A 24,884-nucleotide genomic window follows, 5' to 3' on the forward strand; every position below is an offset into this window, starting at 1 on the left:
CCCATCTCAAATTGCAGGTATGTGAAAGCACTCTTTGGAAAAGCTCTTTTCTCTCTCCATGATTTTGGAAAGAACCCGGGTGATGAAGACAGATATAGATAGACAACAGCTGTAGGGAAAAAAAAAAAACAACAGCCTTTTTCCCTCTTTCTTTTTTTTATTTTTCCTTTTTTTTTAATCAATCATTGCTGTACAGGGGAAAAAGCTCACACACACATATATACACACAGACACGCAGAGTCCCCACTAGACAGAGAACAAGAATTAAATCCCATGAAACACAAAAGACCTCTGTGCGACCTGGACCAGCACTTAAATGTGCTACAAGTGCATAGTTTTATGTTTTACACAGCAAATATATAAGTGCTTGAGCAGCATCAGGTACATAACTCAGCTTTGAAGCTTTGCAGTCATGCTACCCCAGTGTTTTTAGAGTAAACTTGTGTCCTTGCACACCAGCCATATGTGTGTCAGGAATATTGTGACTCAGTTTAGTTTGGTGCAACTTGCAATGAACACATGTTTAGGGAACTATTGCAGGAGGAAGAGAGCCTTATATTCCAGGCTAAGGCTGGGATTATGTGTCATCTGACTTGACAGCTCTGGGGCATTAACTGGCTTCACATATCAGGTTAAGTTAATATCCACCACTTGGTTCTGCTTGAGCAGATCTGTGTGCCCAAACTAGGGATCAGCTGACAAACCTAGAGTCTCAGGGGAAAAGGATTAGTTGCTCTGTAATCAGCAGGATGGCACTTGCACCACGAGATATTCAGACCTAATGCCTGGATCTGCTGTGAATCAGAAGCTACATCTGGAAAACAGCGGTATAAGTCCAACTCTCCAGGGATGTCCATGGCAATGAAAGCAGGCTTGGATGACAAAATGACAGATACTGGCAACTGGGATGAGATATTACCAGAATGGGAGAAAAACCTGAAGGATATAAAAATGCTTGCTTTTTTTAACGAGATGCTCCAAGAGACTGGGAAGACTTTCCCTCACTCCAAACAAGTCGGGAACTACCTAGTAGGCAAAATGATCAACAAGGGCTCCTTTGCCAAGGTGATGGAGGGACTGCACATCCCCACAGGGGAGAAGGTAAGCTCATAAGAAGAGGGTAAAGGAATTACAAGTAACCTCACACTAATTTACAGCAGAAAAATTCAGACTTTAATCTGAAAACCACAATCTACTCAGTGAATTATCCTCTGAACCTTATCCTCATAAATTAACCTCATAAATTCAGTTTATTGCATATAATCAATCACATGTGTGAATATGTACTGAGTGCAACTATTTTCACAATTATAAAATATAGACAACAAAGATATCCTCCTGCTGAAAGAGAAAAGGATGCTGGCATAAAGACAATTTCAAATCTGCTTTGCCTAATGCTCCTCATTGAGCAATTTGTGCCACATATCTTTAAAGTTATGGACAACACTGACTGAAAAACCAACCATTCCAACAGCAAATATTTATATGGCAGGACACGGATAGCATCAGTTATCTCCAGATATCTCAGTTGGGCTAAAATAACACACCACTAGACACAGTGTGTCCCTCAAGGCAGGTTACTCTCAAGTGACTTTTTGACTTTTACTTTTCTTGGGGCTTCAGTAACTACACTGTCTGACTAGCTCCCCAAACTGCAAAGAATCCAACCCCAGCCCATAATAGCCAGTATCTGGAATGGTTTTTAGACTAAGTCAGAAGGAAGGGAGCATGTTAGGAAAAAAATGTGGCACGTTTCATATGCAGTTACAAGTCAAACATGAAGGGATTTTCTTATTTCAGAATATTTCATATATGCATCTTTATTAATGCAATGAGAGTGACAGATATGATAGACTTCAGCCTTCTTGTTTTGGCTTCAAGAAAAACAAAAAGCACATTTTTTCATCAGGAACGTCTCCCTCTGTGATTCTGATTATCAACACCATGTCCAAAAAAGCCTCTCCCCCGTGTCATCTTATTCCATATCCTCCTGAGCATTAATCCTTGTTGCAAAGCTTGTTGCTAATTTGCAAATATCCTCCTGCCATTTAGGTAGCTATTAAAGTCATTGACAAGAGGAAAGCCAAGCAGGATTACTATGTTTTAAAAAACATGAAGCGTGAGCCACGGATACACCAGATGATTAAGCACCCCAACATTGTTCAGCTATATGAGACCTTGGAGACCGACAACTCCTATTACATGGTGTTGGAGCTCTGCCTCGGTGGGGACCTCCTGGACAGAATTTGTGACAAAAAGAGGCTGATGGAACAGGAAGTAAGGAGATACACCAGGCAAATTCTGTCTGCAGTAGAGCACCTGCATTGCCAAGGGATTGTTCACAGGTAAGATGTTTCTCTTCTTTCAAACAGCAAGAAAAGGAAGCGTGCAAGAACACAGAGTGCTTTTCTTCACCAAGAGCATTTCTTTATTTTTCCATCACAAAAACAGGGATTACAAAGAAGACTATGTTCTCTCAGCTCATACTAACAAAGCATTTTATTCTCAGTAGTGGTGAGTAACTGTTGCGAGTTGTTATGAACTCCTTGGGCAGTAAAGTAGAAAAGATACTTATCCCAGGGACAAGAGCGGATGAGCACAACAAACCAACATTTTGCCACAATTATCTCAGAATTAGTTCATGACAAATATGTATCTAATTCAAATATTTCACTGTGGCTATGCATATAAATATTGTTGTCCTTTGGTTAGCCACAACATATTGAAATAACCATACATCACTCAGAACAGAAATCCAAGCAATCACAGCCCACTGCTTGTCAAGAAGACATGTCCTGCAGATCTGGGTCTGTGACATGTTGATGACTCTCCAGGTTGGCTTTTGCATTATGAGGACAGATCATGACTTCAGTCACTGCTAGAGGAGCCTAAGCAGCCCACACAAGGAGAGCTGATCTTTCCCTCTATCAGGGATCTTGGCACATATGCCAATAGCAGCAGAATGAGACTTCCATTTTAGCTCTGGAAGAATAGGCAAGACACAGTTTTTTCCCACCATTTTTCTGTTTTACTTAATGATTCACAGTCAATCAGATTCTTAATTTTAAATGGTAAATGCACTCACCAAGAAAGCCCACAGGACCTAAAAACTAATCCAGTTGACTGCATCGTTACAGCAACCATGAAACAAATACGCTGTAAATGTGATGTCTCAGCATTTACAAGCGCTTTGTGACTCGAAATGCTTGCAGTCCAGCACTTCATTATGCTGGATTTGTCAATTGACAAGAAATGGTCAAGAAAGAAATAGTCAGCATCTGACCTAGAGAATTTAAATGAACAACAACAAGAAAACCCAGAAAACAAACCCAGGGAGCTCCACCCATTTAGTCCAGGCTGACATCCCTGACTTGCTGGTTCCCTAACTAATCTATTTTACAGCATTTCTTCAATGCTCACAATCATAACATTAATGTTCTTCCCATGATGACATTCACCATTAATTTCTCAAGTCCTGTTGCCATCTTTTTGTTTGGAATAATTCTTCACAGTGAGCTGGAGACGAGCCTGACTTCTTGCCCTACTTCTTTCTTTTTCTGTTGTTCAGGCTTTGCTGGAAAAGCTTTGTGAGAGGGAAGAATTTTGCCGTATACCCTGAGAGTAGGCAGATACAAAGTAGCGTGAGCTCCTCTGGTGACTTGATTTACAACCAAACTGCCCTTACCAAAGGAAAATTCATTTCTGGCTCTGCAACAATTTGTCATAGGGCTTATGAAGGTCCCTGGTCTGGCAGGAGCCCATGCACAGGTGTAGGTTCAGTCAGCAGTACTACAACTCATGACCTGCTGCTAGCTTTGAGATTCAGAGCTGTGGCCTTGACCTCTTACCAGAAGCAGATTGGGAAGGATCTGGAAGGGCTTCCCTGCTCAGCTCCAGCTGCAGTGATTTGTTGCAACTCTCTGCAGAGGTTAAACCAACAAGGATAATTTTGGGTGTATCCTCTTCTGAAAAGAAGGCATCAATGTTTCCAGAAAGATGAGTGAAGAAGTAGGAAAGTTACCTTACAAACCCAGTCTGGTTTTCCCATCTAAGCACTGAGCAAAGCTCAACTCCTTGAGTTGCTTTAACACAAGGAAAGGAGGGTTCTCAAGCCGTCTGTTGGGAACAGCTGCTGATCCATGGGGAGGATCGTGGAAGAATGACACCGGTTATGAGTTCATGAGATGGATAATTGTGTGCCAATGCTTGGGTTTAGGCCAATAATTGAGGTGTCTGCTGATTGTAGGGTCTCATCCTTAAGCTCACCACTCAGGAATGTGCTAATTTGATTCACTTTTCTCAAAAGTGTCTTATGGGCATTCCTGATTTTTAACCCTGTGTGTATCTCAGAAAAACAATGCTGCTGTCTTAACAATATATTTGATAAAAATTGGCCAAATTTGTAGCTGTTTTTAGTCCAAATTGATATATCTCAACGGAAATTTGACACTGTCTTCAGACAGCTATTTGGTTTCTTAACCTTTGCTTCTCCAATTCATCACTTAAACCAGCACTGATGCAACAAATCCTTACAGGTTAAATTGAGTTCACATTTCAGAGTAAAGGTAGTAAACTTTCTTGTCCATGCAAGATCATGGCTGATCTTTTCTCACAGTGGCCAAAATTACCCAGAAGACAGAGCATCAACCCCCAGCATTTTACTGTGCCCGATATAGGAAGGCTCAGGCACAGGATCTAGCTCAACAGCTCCACAAGCTAACACTCATCAACTGAGTACTGCTTACTATTCCTCTGCCTGCTCTGGACACGGCCAAGGGGTGAGGTAATGCATCTGAGCTTAGAAACCTCAAATAAAGATGTGTAAGCTAAATCCCACTGCCTTGCAGCTGGACTGGGGCAGCGCGTGCGCAGTCAGCCACCAGCCCCTACAGCTGGCGCTTGCGAGGTGACAGTAATTTACTTGTTTGTACAGTTCCTAATTTTTCCTGGCTGTTTTTCCTGGATATTTTCCCTTCCCTCATATAAAAATGTCATATATCCCTTTGAATCCCTACTGAACCAAAGTCCTGGAGAAACATCACAAGCTGCCCTCTAGGCTCTCTCTCTCTCTGAAGTCCCCATAGGAATGAGGAGGAAAGAAATCATGGTGTTGCTTAAATTTACAACATTCCTTGGAAAGTTTCCTTTGGGAAAAAAAAAAAGAACATGATGTATCTTTCATGTAAGATAACTTCTGACATTATGTAAACTTTCATAGTGACCATTATCAGGTTTGTCAGGAAAGAAAATTTACATTTTGGGCAGTCAGCTCAGCCTGTAGAACAGCAGTTGTAGCAATCCAAAATAACATTATTTAATGGCAGTGAGTAAAAGTCATCAGAGAGCACAGTGAGGTGTTAAATCTGATACAAATGTCAGATTTGCAGTAGCCTGAAATACAAATAGTTTTAAACTGCAGCATTTCAGTGCATAGGGTTATGACATGGGCAAGCTATGAACAAACTTACCTTAACTCTACCTCCCAGCTTTTGGGCACTGGCTAATTTGCCCTCCAGAAAACATGCTATTCAAATTAAAACATATTAAAGAGATATCATTAAAACCATCCCCATTCCCATTCTCGGCCTGGGGCAGCAGAGGGTTTTGAATGCAATGCTGTCTCATCCAGAGCCACAGAGTTAAAAGGATACTGCCCCAAACCCACCCATCCTGACCACCTCCAGGCTTGCTCCTCTCCAGCAACGCAGTGCTGATCATGCAGCACCAGTCCTTCCAGCCCTTGGTCCTTGTTCCCATCACTTCTTTTGGTTTGTCCTCCAAGATCTCTCCAAGAGCTCACAAAAGCACTTCACAACTTCAGAGCAGGTGGGAGGCAAATCCAGGACTTAGCAAAGCATTGCAGGCTATTCAACTGGCTCCCAGCTCTGAAATTACACTGGCTGAGGACTCCTCCATGATGAAAAATATTTCAGTTGCCACTTCAGGCACTCCCCACAGCGAGGCATTATTCTGGCTTTTGCTTTTAATTTGGAAATATGTAAACGTTCACACAAGTACCTGAGCCAGCATTTTTCTAGTAGTTTGAATTACATCCTCCTGGCAGGGGATGGCTGGTACTGCTTGGTCCCATTTACACAAACAACACTGAAGATGTCTCCACTTTCAGGGTAGCTGCCTCCAACACAGCTTTGGTACATCTCCCTTCTTCTTCAAGCAAGGCAAATCTCACTTTCCAGTTCCTCTCTCATCCTGCACATTTCCCAGGCACGATTTACTTGCAAAGAAATCAGAAATATTCAGCAGTGCTCAGTACTTGAAAAAGCCAAAATAACTGAGGTCCAGTATGTGCAACTTTTTTACTCAAAAGAAGAAATAAATGCAATTCATTAATTTTAAAAAAGTCTAAATCAGTAGAACAGATGTTTCCTAAACTTAATACTTTATTTTAAATATTTATTCATAAAATATTCCCTGAAATACAGATACAGTTTCCATTTTTCTGACTGAAAAATTCAGGAAGGACTAAGGTTCTTGTTACAATTGTAGGCAGGGCTTTGCAGAACTACTGTTATAATATCAATTAATTTTCTCCCAAAACTATCTGCAAACGTTTAGTCGGGAAATCAGGCATCCTAAAGTTTGTTTTCTGTCTTAATTTCAGGGACCTAAAAATTGAAAATTTTCTTCTTGATGAGAACAACAACATCAAAATCATTGGTATGTGCACCACTATCTTTGAGGCTTGTTTTCTGCTTTTTTGGTGTGTGTGCATCTTCAGCTACTATTCAATCATCATACCTGACAAGTGAGCTTGTGATTATCCAATAAACATTTCTGAGCTTTTAGAATAAATTCAAGTTATGAAGTATAACTAAACAGCTTGTTTATTTGAAGTTTGGCTGAAACATATTTTTAAGAGAACAAGGAAAACAATTTTGCCTATTGTTTTCCCTTGTGTATTGCTAGCGAACCAAGAAACAATTACAGCTTTTATGTGTAGAAAGCTGTTCCTAGCAGACGTGATTTGTGGACAAAGAAATAAATCTTCTGGGGTGAAACGCAGGTATAGACACATTAGTTTCTGTTGAGTCATTACTTCAGCTAGAGACCTCATCATTTGGTATGTGTTAAAAAAAAAAAAAAAACAGAAGTTTTGGTCACTAACAGAAATCTTGAAATCTTGCTAGGCCTGTGAAGTAAACATTTATAAACATGAGAGAATTTGCACCAAGCAGTTAACACAGCTCAGAGAAACATTAATTTTATTCTATGGAAACCTCACAGAAAAATCCCCACAAGGGATGCTAAATCTTAGAGAAGCCACATGTTTAACCCAGTGTTTCCCAAACTTTTAAAAGCTTAACACCTCTGAGAAAAAAAGGCACCAACTCTTCACCCCTGTTTTATAGCCAGCCAGTCCTTTACAATCACACCTTTCTCTTTCCTCCCCCTTGCACACATGCACATAGACAGAGAAAAAGGCTTAAGTTAGCACTTTTCCCCCCACATTTACCGTGGGCTAAAGCACACAGAGCTGAGCCCAATCTCATAGCTCATTAAGCCATGCTAATGTGCCTGTGTTGTTAAGCTCATGCAGTCAACAGAGGCAAACCAAAATAATTAAGCCAAGATCAACCAAACCGGGTCTGTGGCTGGGTAACTTCACTGTAAGGCCCCTGCTAATTCATGGCATGTTTATTCAAACCCAAATTGGCATCCACAGCCGAGACATCATTAGATGCCACAACTAGCTGCTGGTTTTGTCTCTCTCCTATTTTCAGATAATTGGTAAAGTAATTTGAAAATAGACTAAAACTTATTTGCCTTTGGCTTTGTTACCATCAGATTTTGGACTGAGCAATACTGCAAGGTTCGAGGGTCTCTCCCAGGAGCTGTTACGTACCCAGTGTGGAAGTCCAGCTTATGCTGCCCCAGAACTCCTTGCTCATAAGAAATATGGTCCAAAGGTAGATGTCTGGTCCATGTAAGTAGATCTAAAAATGTACTTATTGAAACACTATCAGCACAGATTGGTTTAGACAAGACTGATATAAATGGGCTGGTGGCATTCAATTTTTGGGGCATTAAAGGCAAAAGCAGAGATATGTCAGGGAAGGGTTGCCAGAAAAAAAACCAAACAGAGTATCTTGAAATGTGCCTCCATTGCAAAACACTGGAGAAAAAAATGAATGATCAATACACATGCTGTTCTGGAGAAACCCTGTGCCACAGGAAGACAGTAGAAAGTAGGGTTATCTCCATGTGTAGGTAGGAACCTGTGCTGAAAAGTCAGAGAAAGAATTGTGCATATCAACCCCATCAAATGACCCCCCCTAGCCTCCTGTCTTGGCAGGCAGTATCAGCTGATAGGTGAGTAACTTCTGTCAAAATCAGACTCCTTGAAAGCCCTGGACTGACAAATGGACATTTTCTGTCCAAGGTGTATTTTGCCTAAGAAAGAAATCTATGCAGAAAAATTGAGTCTCCGGGACACCCAGGCCAAAGATGCGGCTATAACAGAGCTATGAGATTTTCACCCATCCCTTAGCGAGGCCCTTTATACGGAATTATGATAATAAAGTGGAGTTATTTTCCATCATAGATGACACAAACCTTCATGGACTCAATTTTCCTTTTTTTTATTATATTTACAGGATCCATTTCCTGTAATAAGCAAGAATGCAGAAGGTGCTAGGAGAAGAGCAATTTTTCACACAAAGTATCTTAGACTTTTCAAATGCATTTGTAGTTTGTAGTTCTTGTAGGCAAGTTATGGGGGTTTTTATTTTTTTTCCCTAGGTGGAGCTGGGAAAATGATGATTTATTAAGTCAATTAGTTGATTTTTGTATTCTTTAATCTTCATGGATCTGGACAGGAGAACAGTTCTCCGTGTCCAACATTTTGCCAAAGGCAGTTCATGTTTATCTGTATATGTATGTGTGCATGTATGTGTGTATATATACATACATATATATATATATATATATGTGCCAGTATATCAGCTTCTCCTCAGCTTTTTGATAGTAACCAGGTGTCTGGGTCTCCACTTAGGAGACATTTTTTAAGCCAATTTCTAGCAGGTATGATTCAGGGCATGGCAAATGAATATGAGTAATATAGACTAAACCAAATCTTTGCCTAGAGCATTAAGATGAAAAAAATTGGCTGTCAAATGCACCTTCTGCTACCCTCCTCCCCCTTATTTACAATTATGACCATAATTCCTTACAGTATCCTGACTAACAAGTGTTCTAATAAAAATGCAGCTATTGAAGCCAGTGATAAAATCCCATGGATTTCAAAAAGCTCACAAGGCTTCTAAGAGTAATAGCATTTTTTGGTTTAGAAATTCCCCCTCCCATCCCAGCCCACAAGCATATTGATTTAAAGGATGCAATGTTACGCTTTTGGATCAGGTTGTCTAAAGAAGTTGTGGATGTCCCATCCCTGGAAGTGTTCAAGGCCAAGCTGGATGGGGCCTTAGTCAACCTGGTCTGGTGGGAGGTGTCCCTGCCCATGGCAGGGAGTTGGAATGAGATAATGTTTAAGGTCAATTCCAACCAAACCACTTCATGCAGGACATCTGCAAAAAAGGAAAGGAGGGCCTGGATGTACACAGCTGGTCTGAACTGCGATGTCACACTTGCCTGTCCATCTGCAAGGACATGGAGTCTCCTTGAGGAGTTCACAGTCATAAAGCATGTGCTCACAAAGGACAAAGTGTTTTAATTTGCTCTAAAGGGTTGCTACATAAAGGGTACCTACATACAGGCATCTGGTTCAAGTGCCTAAAACAGAATATTCGTTTTCCTATACGCCTAAAAGGTAAAAAGGATTTCTATACATGTATAAAGTATGTTATTCCTCTGAAGACCTGCTCGGCCAGACATGCTATGTATTTGGGGTTTTATATAACCATGATTCCTCTATGTCAGCTTCTTCTAAATTTACAGGGTATGAATGGTACACAAAGTTAAAGAAGAAGGAACACAGGCTACAAAACTGCTTCAATGTATGTCTGGTATGCAAGAGTGCTACTCTGAATTTATGTAAACATAGCACAGATTAATCAGGTCTAGAGGATGCTGTCAGTCCTTAAATAGGATAATACTGATTTCACATTTCAGATATCTGAATGAGGGCAAAGCAATAACCTTAGAACCACTGACTGAGCTTACTCTGTTAATAAAGAGCAAATAACAGGTCAAGGTCGACATAAAACATCTATATAGCCTTTGGTGTTTAACAGAGACAGATTCTGCAGCTCAGGCATAAAGCATATTTAAAATTTAAATTGGAATTTTTCACATCATAGTGGGAAAGGGAATTCTGGTGGACTAAAATATTAGTTGAAAAGATAAGTTACTTCTATTGTCACAAAGTAGGCAAAGGACTACAAACTCTTGGGGCTCTAGAATTAAAATATTCCAGTATAGTGCCAAAGGACTGACTTTATGCAGCAGAACTGATGAGGAGTGATTACAACAGGAACCAGAAAGCCAGTCAGTCAAAAGCACACTCACAAACCCAACCAGATCCAACTGCAGTACAGCCAAGGCTCCTGAGATGCAACACTGAACTGCAGTTCCTGTTTGCCTAGTCACGACTTTTGTGCAGAAGATTTTAGAGGTTCTTTGGAGACTGCAAAGTGATTGGCTTTCATGCAACAGCTGAACTGAGGAAACAGCTGTTGTATTCAAACAAATGCAGACAGTTCAATAGGACAGAGGAGAAGCAGTTTGTTATGGCCAATAAACCTTCACGTCTAACATGCCATCAGATTCCATCTACAAGTAACTACCAAGTGTGTCAGTGTTTACTAGCTCTAACTGTGTGTAACATTTTAAAAGAGATTTTAGATGGCAGCTCCATCTCATGTTTTTCTATTGTTTGAACACATTAATCAAAATCATAGTTAAGCACATCATAGATTTGTTTCACAGATATCATCTGCACTAGTGTACCAACAAGTTAATTAAATTAGAATTGCCTGAATTCCTAAAATTATTGTCTCTTCTGAGCTCAGTAGAGAAATAGCTAAGGACAGTTGGAGGGAGGCCTGAGCAACCTGGTCTAGAGAAAAGTGTCACTGCCCTCAGCAGAGGGATTGGAACTGCATGATCTTTAAGATTCCTTCCAACCTAGGCCATTCTATGGTTCAATTATTCACTCCATGGTGAAGAACAGTGCTGTTGTGGTAGTGCAATTCATCTAGAGCAAGGAAGTACCATGGAGAGTGTTCAAGGAAGCCTCCCTGTTCACAAACTCAGGACAGCTAAGCAAGTTTTCCAAATGTTGGTACTTTTCCAGACTGAATGGCAAACCTTCACAAAGCTTGCTGATTGCTGCTAGCAGACTGTTAGTCTTTTGCAAGAGTTAAAGATTTAAGTCTTTAGCCAACAGCAAGCTGTTACCAAATGAAAGCCTTCTAGGCATAAGTCACACCTAATTTAGCAATCTGAGCAAAGCAAGAGAACTGAATTACTATTTGGAACAAGATCTATTGCATCAGTCCTAGCTCTGTGTTGTCACTCAGCCTCCAAACCAAAATGCTTTATTCTGATGGGCTGGGTACATTACACTGTCACTCCAATTAGCTTATTTTTAAAATAAACAGCAGGTCTCCACTTTCAACACTGCAGGCTTTCCCATCACTCACTGTACACTCTATTTTATGCACACTTCCCACAACATTCTTTTCTAAATAAAATGGCATTTACACAAAGAAAAAAAGCGTAAGATGTGTAGTCAGTACAAATTTCTGCTTAGAGGTAATTTGTAACCTCATTTGTGACGCTGAAGGCAACTCTGAAAACTGACTCACAGCTTTGTGAGATTTTTAAATAAGTGTTTATTAGCATTAGATGGAGCTCTGATGTTTGTCTTGTCTTTTGACAGAGGTGTGAGCATGTTTGCTATGCTAACTGGCACATTACCCTTCACGGTGGAACCTTTCAATATCAAGCAACTACATCAAAAGATGTTAATTGGAGAAATCAGCCCTATTCCATCAGATATATCCCCTGGTAAAGCACTTCAGTTTTTATAAAAAATATCTATGCAAAACATTTTGAACCTGTGTAATCATGTGAATTTAGCAATAACACAGCCTTCTGGAAATTAAGATGTACCTTTTCCAGTGGGTTTGTTTGCATTTAGAAATAACTTTTTTGAGGCTGCGGCAATATCATTTTATCTCAGGCTACAAGAAAAAAAATTGTTGTCTTTTGAAAAGACCATTATTCTTGGTTCTTATTTACAGAGGGAATAAAATGTACATTGCTTCTACATAAGTGGGGCAGCTCTGTAATAAATGAGAACAAATGAGAACACTGCCATGTTTAGTATGTCCCATGCTGTGTGTCACAGCCAGGCATTCTTTCCTGTTTTTCCCACAAATAAGTTATCTAAACCTTAGATATTTTTTCCTGGAGACCTTATCTTTTGGCTACTGACAGACTCTACAACACTGAGATTATTAAAGACATGGGAGGGCTATTTTTGTGAAGAGCCTGTTCATATTTTTCATGAGAAAGAACTAAAGTCTAGCATTTTTCAATTAGTTTTACTGACAATCTTTAATGAGGTACAGTCAATGAAGTATTTTTGAGACAACTAAGATAGTTCTCAAAAATTCTAGCCTGAATTACAATCTATGGCTCTAAACCCTAGAATTCACATTGGTGTGCATTCACTCTCAGTCAGCAGTACAAGGTTTACTCCCTCAAAGTTCAAAATCCTGCTGCTTTACAATGATTCTTATACACCTCTGGCTTTAATCCCTATTTTCTCTCCACCTGGGGTGGCATCCTCTCTGTTGACCATCACAGGCTCAGGCCCCTTCTCACAGCTGTTATCTTCACTGACCAAGTGGGCAAGCAGAGCAGAATGTGACATGTTCTGCCCAGCTATCTCCCAGCAAGAGTTCAGATCTTCCCATGGTTTTGAGCACCGTGGCTGTGATGTTAGGCAAGAATGATCCTAGGAACCAGGATTAGCTTCAGTGGCTGCCTGCAGCCAAGCACTGGGAAGCAGCAGGCAGTTCCAGGCCAGGCTAGCTGGATCTAGTCTGGAGTGTTAAGATAATGTGATGATTCGATTTCTCTCTCTCCCCTAGTAAATGGAGTAAGGATATCTACCATAGCTGTCAAGAATGTCTGTGCATTAGTTTCTCATTTCTCCTTCTTTGGAGATCAGTTGCCAGATAGCAGCTTCATTTCTGTAGAATCCCTCCATAGCTACAGTTATTTTACTTCTAATTTTTCTTATTTATGTTATTGTTATAGCTTCTACTAATAAATGCATTATCTCTGCTTTTCTACAAAGCCCACACAGTTAGTGGAAGACTGTGGATAGCTCCATTGTTCTGTTACCCACTGGGAATTCAGTGAGAGAGCAGTAATAAACTGGCTTTGCATACTTTAGATCTAAATTCTTCTGAAGGAGATTGCAAGTGAAAGGAGTAGTATGTTCCCAGTTTAATGCTCACTTGACGTTTGTTCATTTCAAAACTTCCCCACTTCCCCAAGGAATATGGAAGAATTCAGTAAAATTTTCCCAAGAAGAAAAAAAAAACCAAAAAAAAAAGAGAAAGGGACTTTATGCAATGTTAGAGCTGAGTGATTGACATACAGGAATGTTTGAGCTCTCTCTGCCCCGGTTCCAGGGAGCCAAAGCACAACACAACACATCCTGTGAGCACAGGAGTCCATCTCCATCCCCATTACGGTGAGTTTTATCCATGCAATTGGCATCTTTGGGTGAGGAATATAACTCCTGTGTAGTCAGCTGGCACAGAAGTGCCTTCTCAGAGGCCTGATCAAATGCTGAGTGAGCACAATGCTGATTACTGCTGATATCATTGGCTGCATTCAATGGGGCAAATCAAGAAAATTAGGAACTGAATTCCATCCACAGCAGCATCCAAAGGTCCCTCGCAGGCATCCCAGCATGGTTTGGCGACTGCTGCCCATCCTGTTCTTGGGGGAAACGGGTCACCCTATGGGGCCACAGCAGACTCAAAGAAAAGCCCTAGAGACTGAATATTGCCTGAGGCTCTTACAATGTGGAGAAGCAGGGCAAGTGCCCCATTTCTGAAAGAGAAAAATTATGTAGTAGACAGATAGTGAAATATTACTGGCAAAGCCAGTATTAGTGACAAGCAATTTTCTTGGACTACTGCACAGGAGCTGTACACTTCATGCAGTCTCTACTTGAGCCCAACCCTGCTAAGAGGCCTGGAGTCAAAGAAGCAATGAAAGACAAATGGTTGAACGAAGGCTTCACCAGCAAAATAATGAACACTGCTGCCTACGAGAACAGGTAACAGTTTTGACATCTGTCTTCTACCTTTGGATTTCAGGATTGGGGATTTGTGAGGGAAGTGTTTTTAGGATTTGTTTGTTTGTTTGTTTTAGACAGTTTTACTTCAGAAAACACCACACCAACACTTCTAACTGTGGGCAAATTTTATTTAAGAGGAAACATCCTTATAGAAATGTTTATATCCATTGTATTAATAATTTTGTTCTTAACATGCTCCACAGCTGCTACTAATTTCAGTGTACTTCTAATCCTTTCCTACAAAACTAGGTCTCAAATGCCCACCTGAGGAAATATCTTTATATTACACCAAAGTTCTTGTTATTCTAATAGTTTTTATTCTCATCCATCTTTGTAACTGGTTTTAACTAGTCTCCATTTTTTCTTAAAGCAAAACTTTATGCTTCAACATTATTACAAAAGTTTGAAGATAAGTGCAATGTAACACTTCACATAAATGTTGCCAGCTTGCAAGATGTTATTCATCTTTCATATTGGGAGGCTGCAAAGCTTACTTTTCATGTCTTTAAATGCCTAAATTCGGTGATGGACATTTTACATCATACTCACAGCTGAAAGTAGCTAGTAATGGGTCACATCTTTTATTCCCAAACTGTTCTGTAAAGGTCAGTATTTCGCACTAATTGGAAAAAAGAATAATTTGGCCTGTGTAATCTGCACCATCTGCATTGGTGTCTAGAGGACACTTAGCAGGTTTTCCTACCATGGTGATCCACTGCCAGTCACAGCCAGAAATTTTAGAAATCTATGTGCAGTTTCTGTGAGAATTGCCCACTGCTCCTGCCTTTGCCCTCCTTTCTTCCCTCACCTGTCTGTTCTCATTCATACCGAAGTTTGAAAAAAATGTCTCAGGAGTCTTACAATCTAAGGATGATTTCTATAATTCATTTGCTAGACTTTGCTACTCACAGAACCCCGTGAGTAAAACAATTATCCTTATGACAAAATGTTTTATTTTACAATCCGATTTATATAAAAATTAGAATCCTTCTGTACTTTCTTTCATTCCCTTTTGTCCTTCCAAGTATTCCTGCCTTTGCTACTTCTTACATACACACACTATCTCCCTTTTTTATCCATTTGAGGCTACTGTACTGAGAACTGAAATACATACACTTGATTAAAATGAGAAAATTCTGTTTTCCATATTTTAATTTTCCAAGCTTAATCCTGGTGGGTGTCCTTTCAGAGTAATCAATTATATCAACAATAGGATGTTTAATGATGCAGTAACAGAGCCTCAGCCCAGCAGTGAAGTTAGAGCAGCCAGACAAGAAGATTATTGCACAACTGTGTATCATAATTTGCCTGTAAAAGCAACTTAGCCAGCTCCAGCTGCACCACAAGAAGTGTATTGTCTGCTTACTCTAAATTCTGATATAGTACCTGGTTGCATCATTTGTATTAAAATACTTTTTCCTAATATTTTAGATTTTGCCCCAGTGGATTGAATCCTGTCGTTTTAAACTACATGACAAACGTTATGGAGTTCAGTCTTTCAGAAGTTATCAACAGTTTAATAAATAACAGACCCTCTCCTGCCATGTCTTCTTATTGCTTATTGCTGAAGAAACTGCTCAGGTACCAGAAAGACTGCAAAAGAGTTCAGGTAAGATATTTCTGTCATAAGAGGCATAAAGAGCTCCCTGTATTTTTATAAGGAACAAAGCAGCAGCTATGTAGCACACATGAAAAAGGTGGTTATTCAAGGAACAGGGGAAAATTCATCAAAAAATAGTTATGAAATTGCAGATCCAAGTGCAGTCCTAAGAAACCTACATTCTGGCATTCTCAGAGGTGATTAATTTATGAGATTTTTTTATTCCCAGAGATAAATATATCTTTTTTATGACTAATGAATTTTTTAAATGAGCTGCCGGTTGTAATGGGATTGAGAATTATCTTGCTTTACGTAGAAGATTACTTTTCCATTGGGAAAAGGAGCATTAGCATCTCAGTGACCTCGCCGTCGCTTTCCTTTCTGACTGGTCTGTGAGGGTTTAATCCAAAGTCTAGGAAGGTGAGTGGGGAGCTGTGAAGGTTGTAAAATCTTTTCCCAGCATCTTTTTTTTTTCCATATTTTTTACCCCTGTACCTTATTCTCACACTTCAGCTCCAGCTCACTCAGGAACATGGAGTGAGATCAGAGGGGACAAACATTTTAAAAATAAATTCAAAAAATTATGGTAATCATTGGTAAGGCCACAATTAGTCAAAAAGGCTGTAAGCTTTTCTTTTACAACCGTCTCCACTAAGGGGTTCACAGCTCAGCCATAAAAATTTTGCTTCAGGCAGAAACTAGGCAGACAGGAAGCCAAATTCCAGCTTCTAACACACAAGTGCAATGGGAAAAGTTTCAGCTACAAAAACACACACATTAGCGATTAGCCTCCCATTCAAAGCCTTCACCCTGGAGAAGCTGTATTTTGAGAAGGTCCAGTTGACTCCTCTAGAAATCATTCAGATGAGCTTGAGCAGATCCAGATCTCCATGCCAGCACACAGCCCCAAGGTCGCAACAGTCTGTGCAGTGTCTGCAGACAGAGCCATAACTCAAAAATATGAGTTGGAGAGTGTGTGTGTGCATGCTTAGGGAGAGGAGGCTTTTCTTCACATATGCGAATTTTTTCTTATTATGATTTTAAGTAGGATCTGCTAACTCATAAGTCACTCAAAAAGACCCACATTGTGAAGGCTATTGACCAGCTTTCTAATACCTCTAGATATCAAGCTGATTTACAGCCAGCAGAGATCTAGCCTTCCAGGCAAGTGGCAGTGTTTCATGTCGTGTATGACCTCTTTCAGTATCTTACCCAGGTGGAAGAGGGAAGTGGTCATGTACATAAAGTTGCAAGCTGATTAAGGGTCTGTGATACTTCCTGCCACTCCTGACATCCAAAATGCCCTCTTAAGGCAGAGACTCAAACTGAATTCAAGCATGGACCCTTAAATTAGCTCTGATTGTAAGTTAATAACACTAAAAAATATTGTTTTGAAGTCCTAGTAAATACATTTCCCAGGCAGAATGAAACTTTTGGTAGAGCAAGGCAGAAAAGAGGAGAAGTTAAATGAAGGAATGAGTGACATCTTCTCTCCTCTCCTCTCCTCTCCTCTCCTCTCCTCTCCTCTCCTCTCCTCTCCTCTCCTCTCCTCTCCTCTCCTCTCCTCTCCTCTCCTCTCCTTTCATTGACATTTTTCCAGTTAAAGGTTTAAAACAGATGCAAAATAATCTGACCAGCTTCTAGCTCAAAACAGTAATGGCTTTCACAAAATCACAGCATCTTAGACAGGCTGAGGTTGGCAGGGATCTCTGGAAGCCATCTGATCTAAGTGCCCTGCTCAAGCAGGGACACCTACAGATGGTTGCCCAGAACCATCTGGACAGCTTTTTATTGTCTCCAAGGATGAACACCAGCATCCCTGGGCAACTTGTGGCAGTGCTCGATCACCTCCACAGTTAAAAACTGTTTCTTGATGTTCAGAGGGAAACTCTTGTGTGTGCTTCAGTCTCTCAATCATCTCTGTGTCCCAGAACTCACTACAGTACATCCATGTCTCTCTTACTGAGGAGCACAGAACCAGATGCAGCGCTCCAGGTGTGACCTCACCACTGCTGAGCAGAGGGGCAGCATCCCTTCCCTCGACCTGCTGGCAACACTGGCAACTCCTGTTGCTGCCCAGGATACCATCAGCCTTCTCTGCAGCAGGGCCACGTTGCTGACACACAGCCAACTTGATGTGGACCAGGACCTCCAGCTGCTTTCCAGCCCGGTGGCCCCAGTGTATGCTGGTGCCTGGGGTTGCTCTTCCCCAGGAGCAGGACTTTGCACTTCCCTTGCTGGACTAAACTCAGCAGGGACATGTCTAAGCTTGTAAACTGGACATGTGCCCTGGGGTCTATTAGTGTCATAGCACAACTCCCCATTTCTACACCTTCCCCGTAACTCCCAGGTGTGTAGAGCTTTCTTCTGCACCACAAAACCATGCCAGTCTGCAAATTTTCACATGATCAATGTGGGAAGTTCTTAAAATTGCACACAGAATCTCCCTTTGATGATTTCACAGGGGAATGACTCACTTTTAGTAGGACATCTTTCCTGAGAACTTGAAATACAGGCACAAGATAAATGTCTAAATTTGCCAGAGTGGATTCTGCCACAAATAATACCTTCCAATATCTGTTACTAAGACATACAAATTAGGAAATTAGAACAGACCAATTTATACCATCTTTTGATGTCATTAAAGATTTCTTTCCTTTTTTCCATCATCACAAAGTTTGTAAATGCCACCTTTAAAATCATGAACACAAAGCCTGCTACTAGCACAGTTTATCTGTTATCTAAGACTGTGGTAAACTCACTTTTTTCCCTAGATAATCATCTACATAACTTTTTTTCTTATTTTTGTCCCTCTATTCCCTCTTATGTTCTTCTCTCTTATGAAAATTAATATTTCTCCCTTTCTAGTTGTTAGGCTCTGCAACTTTTTGCAGTTAATAATGATCACTTGATTGTTTCTTATTCAAGCCTTTTGCATGATTAACCTGTGCAATCAGTCCTCCCCAGGAGCTCTTTTAAATCACGGCTATCAGTGCTACCACTTTCTACCAGTTTCTCCAACATTCAATAATATTCGTATTTCCCAGCAAGGCTGGAATTTGTGCAAAAACAGGGAAGAAAGGAAGGCTGGCAAAGAAATCAAGCTGGGCATTCTTACTCAATCAATGCTCGTATTTTTCCAGTATCCTCTGGCCTGTTCTTCAGCTAAAGCTACTTTATGCACATACTTGCACAATGGCAAAACTTAGCCCTAAGCATATGTGAAGTATATAGGGAAAAGAAAAGAATGCATCTCTTGGATCCCAAGGCGGAGCCCCACACGGGTGGCATGACGTTTTTGGGCAGAGGCAGAGCCAAGAGCAGCCCCCAGCTTCCCTGGAGACTGGCCCATGCTGCGCTGGCACGGCCCTCGAAGGAGGCAGCTGGCAGGGGATTATCTTGTGGGGAGGATTCTCTGCTTTGATCTAAAAGAGGCCAAATTCAACCACCTCTTTGGCAGGCTGCAATGCACTTCTTTGACCACCCAGCCACAGCGAGCTGAAACTGAGGAAGAAGAGTAAAGATTGTTAACTGAATGCAAGGGGGAAATTTCCCACTTTTTATTCATCTTCTTTTTGAGATCCTGACGTTACTAAAGCTTAATTACAACAGCATGGGTTTTTGATACTTGTGTTATAAATTATGCCAAGGATATTTCAAAATGCATAGATAGATGTTCTCTATATTCTGTATAAAGCCAACTATTTGCTATTTATTACTAGCAGTGTGTGATCCATCCTTAAATCACATTATTTCCTTTCAGCTCTCCAGATCTTGCAAATGTATGCATCTGCTTTAACTTTAAGGATATGGATAGTTTCACTGAGCTCAACAAGACAGCTTGTGTGTATAAAATTAAAGAAAAAAATAGAAATTGCATATAAATCAAATCTAAATTATGGAAACAGACAAGTAACAATTAAGAGTCACAGGTAAAATGAAGCTACTTGAAAACTAGTTGCCATTTACACTATTTCTTTCTAGGACCATAAAGATTATTGCATATTTCTGTCTGCCTGTGAAAAGAGGTATTTACAGGAAGATAATACCGATAGAAGAGCAAATTTATAGTTAAAAAAACCCAGGTATTTTTGAGCAAATTAGAAACCTCTTTCCCTCTAAGTGACTAGTAGAAAAAGTTGGCATCTGGCTCTTCTGAATATTCTGTCCAAAAAGAACAAAACATATCAAATATCAACACAAACAGAAAAGTAATTGCAGTCATGATAATGCCTATGAATAAAATGCAATAAAACATTCTACCAACAAAATCAGCTCAGATATTGTTTGGAATCCAAATGCATATTCACAAAACAGTACATTCAACTCATCCCAGGCAGCAGAATATGCTATGATTTTTCACACAATACCAAGAAACACAATTTCCTGGGGAAAAAAATTTCAGGAGGAATTCTAACCTAAAACTGAAAAAAAATCTGTGAAAATTACTTTTCATGTACAACCCCCCTGCATTTGAAAAACCAGTATGACTCATTGTATTCGCACCATCTCCTTGTATACAGAAGTTAACAGTTGAACATGCAAATAATAGTTTTTTTGGATGCAAACAGATGTGATTCTCATTTTTCTGGCTGCAATTAGAAAAGTCTGTTGAAAGCTTTACCCTTAAAAAAGCATAAGATCCTTTCCATGTTCAAATTCGAGCCATAAGTCATTGAATAAACTTAAAACACAGCCTGTCTCCTTTTATGCATCGTAGTTTCTCCAAGCAATGTATTTACATTTTATGTGTTCTGCTGTAGAAGAGGGAGCCTTAATGATTACAATTTGCCATCCAGAACTTTATAGCTAGTCCTTGCAGAAAATAGCATTTCTGCCAAAAAGCTTCCTGCCCAGGTGCTTAACCAATTAGCTCTTAAGAGGTCTGGCAGTAAAACCAGTCATGGCAAGTTTTCTGATATACTGTATATAAGGTGACAGCTTGCAAAATGTAAGATGAAAATTTGTTTTCTTAACTAGCAGTGTGTAAAATCCTGGGAGACTATTTGATTGCATAGGCTAAAATACTTATGACATCTCAAATTCCCAATTGATCTAGTGTGGTTTTAGCAATATGTTGTCAACTTGAACATATTTCGTTTCTTTTTATAAATACTCTTAAAATAATTACCCTAATTTTGATTGGGTACTGCAAGTACATAGGAAGGATGGGGTGACTCCATAAATTTGAGGTTTGGAACCCTTCAAATTTTTCCAAACATTTTTGCTAACTCACAAAATACATTCAACCTATCAAAAGCACCTTTTCTCCACAAATTACACCCACTTTTTAAAATGACATGTTAAATTAAAAACATATTTTTCATAAGGGGAGCACTTTGCAATACAAATATTAGAAGAAAACCATGAAAAAAATAAGTACACCATAGTAAACCTAATTACCTCTCTGGTTCTGGGGGTAAGAAGTCTGTATTATGTGGGGATGGCAGTAAAAAAAATCAAAAGTCGCTAGAGATAATCCTTGAAGTGGTAGCCATGTAACAACAAAGCAGGTCTGTCAAAGAGGATGGAGAGCAGCAAAAAAAGCTTGGTATTGGACTGGAATATCCGTGTGGGTAGTGGTCTTGGTTTCAGAAACTACATTTCAGAAATTTCTTTTTCAGGAGTGCCAGAGCTAAGGGAGATGTTCTGTGACAGAAGCAGCACACAGAGCAGTCATCTCATCACAGGACTTGGTTCTGTAGGAAGGGATCTCTTTCTTCTATTCTTTGCTTTGCAAAGTGCTCCCCTTGTGAAAAATACGTTTTAAATCTAACATTATATTTCACAGCCCTTGCATTTTCACTAGGTTTTGACAACTGAAACTCAGTGTGCATGAGGCTGACACAGTGAGGACTCTCAAAATTTGGATCATAGGATAGACAAGTGACCTCCATATGAGAACCTATCCCTTGTTCATGGAAGATGCTTGTAGGAGTGAGAGAAGTGGCACTGCAGCAAGGAGTGAGTCCTGAAGCCCATGCTCTTTTTGGGATGAGTGGTCCTGTTACCACAGCTCCATGGAGGTCTTCCTCCTGCAATTCCACTGCAAAACCTCCCCAGATCTGTTCTAGTCTTGTGCTGACTACTTGCCCTCACAGCAAATGGCAACTTGCCCGTGACAATCTTCCTTCTGGATCAGGGAGTGGTTCACAGCATTCTGTGATGTTTCTGCTTTGCAGCATGAGCTCTGTGGTACCTTGACCTTCCTTACACACCTTGGGAGATTCTGTGAGCCGTAAGCCTCGAAGGAAGGGCCATGGGCTCTCCAAAGATGGCATTCTAGTGCCCAATGGACTTTCATTAAAACTTTCTCCCCATGGTCTGCATGGTAAAGGGAAGGGTGTGCCAGCCCATGTACAGCTGGGTTTCAGGAAGAGCCGCTGCCATAGGATCTGTTCAGATGAAATATTGATGTGTGTAACTAAGGCTTGTGTGAAGACAAGATTTCCTATTATGCCTTATAGTGTGATTTCTTTTAAAATTTACGTGCTTTTTTGTTCCCTTCAAACCAAATGGTGTCTGATCATTTTACAGAGGGAACATGAAGCAGAAAAACACAGTATTAATCCTGATAAACAGCTGAATAAGGAGTCAGAAACCAAGATTTCCCCGAAGGCTGAAATGGACACTCTAGGAAATCTCAGAAATTATGACAACAGGGCATTTCCTAGTGTATTAACCCTGGCAGTGCCAAATGCTGTTCAAGAAGATGAGATCACAATTGCATTGGAAAACCAAGAAAACTTGTCAAAAGGTACTGTTCTGAAATAAGTTTCAGCATGTTAGTTCAAAAGGGTAAAAGGGTATCTGTCTGAGGAAAAAAATGAACACAATTCCTGAAAATGCTACAGAAATATCTTTGCATTTTGTTTTGAAATTTCAAGTATTTTGATTAATTGTTTCCCAGGCTCAAATGTGGTGATAGATTTAATTTTGATCAGGTGAAGTAATTAGCAGATGAACACCTGATCCGGTGCATACTCAGCAGATACTGATCACAAATAACAGTTCCATGTCCATGTGTAGGTTACTTCCTGTATGAGTAACCCTGGGACAGTACTAGTAGCTCTAAGGCACTTCCAAGAACAGACATTTATGAGTAAAAAAGAGCATTTATTTACATTTCCAGGATGAACATGAGCATGGTGCAAGTGTCACAACTTCACTATACTCAATGAAGGGTTGTACTCATATTCATGAGATCATTTTCCACAGTCTCAAAAATATAGAAGATGCCCAGTACTGGATTATCAAACTCCATATCTGAATTTATTTCTGCTCCAGTTATTGCACCCTCATGACCATTTAGATATGTGCTATGTTTCAAATGGTGTGATAAATATCCCTAGAAGCATACATGCATTTGTTGCCCAGAGAACCCGTGGATGCCCAATCCTAAAATTATTCAAGGCTACATAGGATGAAGCTCTGAGAAACCTGATCTAGAGAATGGTGAATAGGGATTGGAATAAGATCTTTAAGGTTCCTTCCAACCCAAAGTATTCTATGATTCTTTGATTTTATTGTACTCAATAAAATTAAGCCAGACAACTTTATATGAAGATGCTCATTTCAGACTGTTTACCCAACCAAAAAACTGACAATTGCCTACCTGCAGATCACCATCTGCTTGAAATCATCAGTGCAAAATTGCATTCTGCGTCAAGATTTACTTTTATTTATGCCTTTACAAATACTGATTTCATTGCGGGATGAAGCTGATTTGATAATAATGTGTGGTTTTCTTGCAAATGCCATTCCAGCTGAAGCTGATCTGATTTATTCTATATTCTATTTAGTTTCCCAGTTTGCAGGTGGAGAGTTGGTTCGCTGTGGGCCTCCTAAGTCACCAAGAAAAAGTAAGCCTTGTGAGCCCATTTATCAGCCACTTTTGGACTCCCACAAGAATCAGAATGGCTTTGAAGACTTGACAGGGACCAGAAAACCATATCTTTATAAGAAATCCCCATCCACACCACCAAATAAGCAATCTCCCTTTTCAAACGTCCAAGCAATGCCAAGTGCAAGCAAAGTACCTGCACGGTCCTTGGTGGAAAACAGAATTATTAGCAGAAGTCCTTTTCCTCATCAGGACATGAGGTTTAAAGACCTTCTGAAGGCAGTGTATGACAATATTCACATCCCAACACAGAGGCAACTTGATAAAGACCACGCTGACCTCCTCATGATTGACTCTCCCCAGCTGTCACCTTTCCCCAGGCTACAACAAGCTACCTTAAGTGAAACCCTTCCTAGAAAGATTTCCTTGCTGGGGGCAGCGCAGGAACATACAGATATCTGCCCTCTTGTTATAGTCAACGGTTCAAAAACACCAGCTTCCCCCATGGCCCAACAGCAAAAGTTTACCCTAAGAAGCATGCGGCAGTTTAAAGAAAACCCAACTCATTTTTTCAGTAGGAAAACTAAGAAAAACTTTGTTCCACTCAGGCACATTCCTACAACTACGGATGTAAATCTTCCAGTTTTATGCCCACCATACCAAACCAGGTCAGGTAAAAAACCAGAGACTCTAAGATTAAATTTTGCATAAATAAAACACTCACAAAGCATCAGAAGAAAAAAATGGTGACAGAGAAGGTAAAAAACAAAGCTGGACAAGAAAAAGAGAGCAAGAAAAGGAAGGTGGCAGAGATGAATTCAATATTAAAATGAGAATCCTCCAAACACAGAAGAATTATATTATTTAAGCTGCATATCCTCTGATATCGACCAAACACCATGCTACAAATTTTGTGGAGCACACCAAAGAATCAGAAAAACAGATGCCACTGTAAGAGAACAACATAATGTATATTTAGGCACAAAAGTGGACACTGAGGGCAGAAGATGGGATTTAAAATATTTTGCACCAATACAAATATTTTCCTAAACTTGTGTTACTTGTACTTATGCATTTCATCAGGAAAATAAACCCAGGCAGGCAATTTTTATTAAGCTGTGAACATCATGCAGAAG

General features: G+C 40.1%; 1 protein-coding gene across 1 annotated transcript; it reads left to right on the forward strand.

The window, feature by feature from the left end:
* LOC119699101 (hormonally up-regulated neu tumor-associated kinase homolog) lies at nucleotides 1-24,884 on the forward strand. Its single transcript, XM_038132149.1, has 9 exons — nucleotides 1-1,101; nucleotides 2,053-2,345; nucleotides 6,623-6,678; nucleotides 7,807-7,945; nucleotides 11,861-11,988; nucleotides 14,149-14,284; nucleotides 15,737-15,914; nucleotides 22,443-22,662; nucleotides 23,708-24,884. Exons 1-9 carry the CDS (start codon nucleotides 850-852, stop codon nucleotides 24,457-24,459), a joined length of 2,154 nt encoding a protein of 717 aa, XP_037988077.1. The 5' UTR covers nucleotides 1-849; the 3' UTR covers nucleotides 24,460-24,884.

Source organism: Motacilla alba, chromosome 3 (assembly GCF_015832195.1).
Source record: "Motacilla alba alba isolate MOTALB_02 chromosome 3, Motacilla_alba_V1.0_pri, whole genome shotgun sequence".
Classification (NCBI taxonomy): Eukaryota; Metazoa; Chordata; class Aves; order Passeriformes; family Motacillidae; genus Motacilla; species Motacilla alba.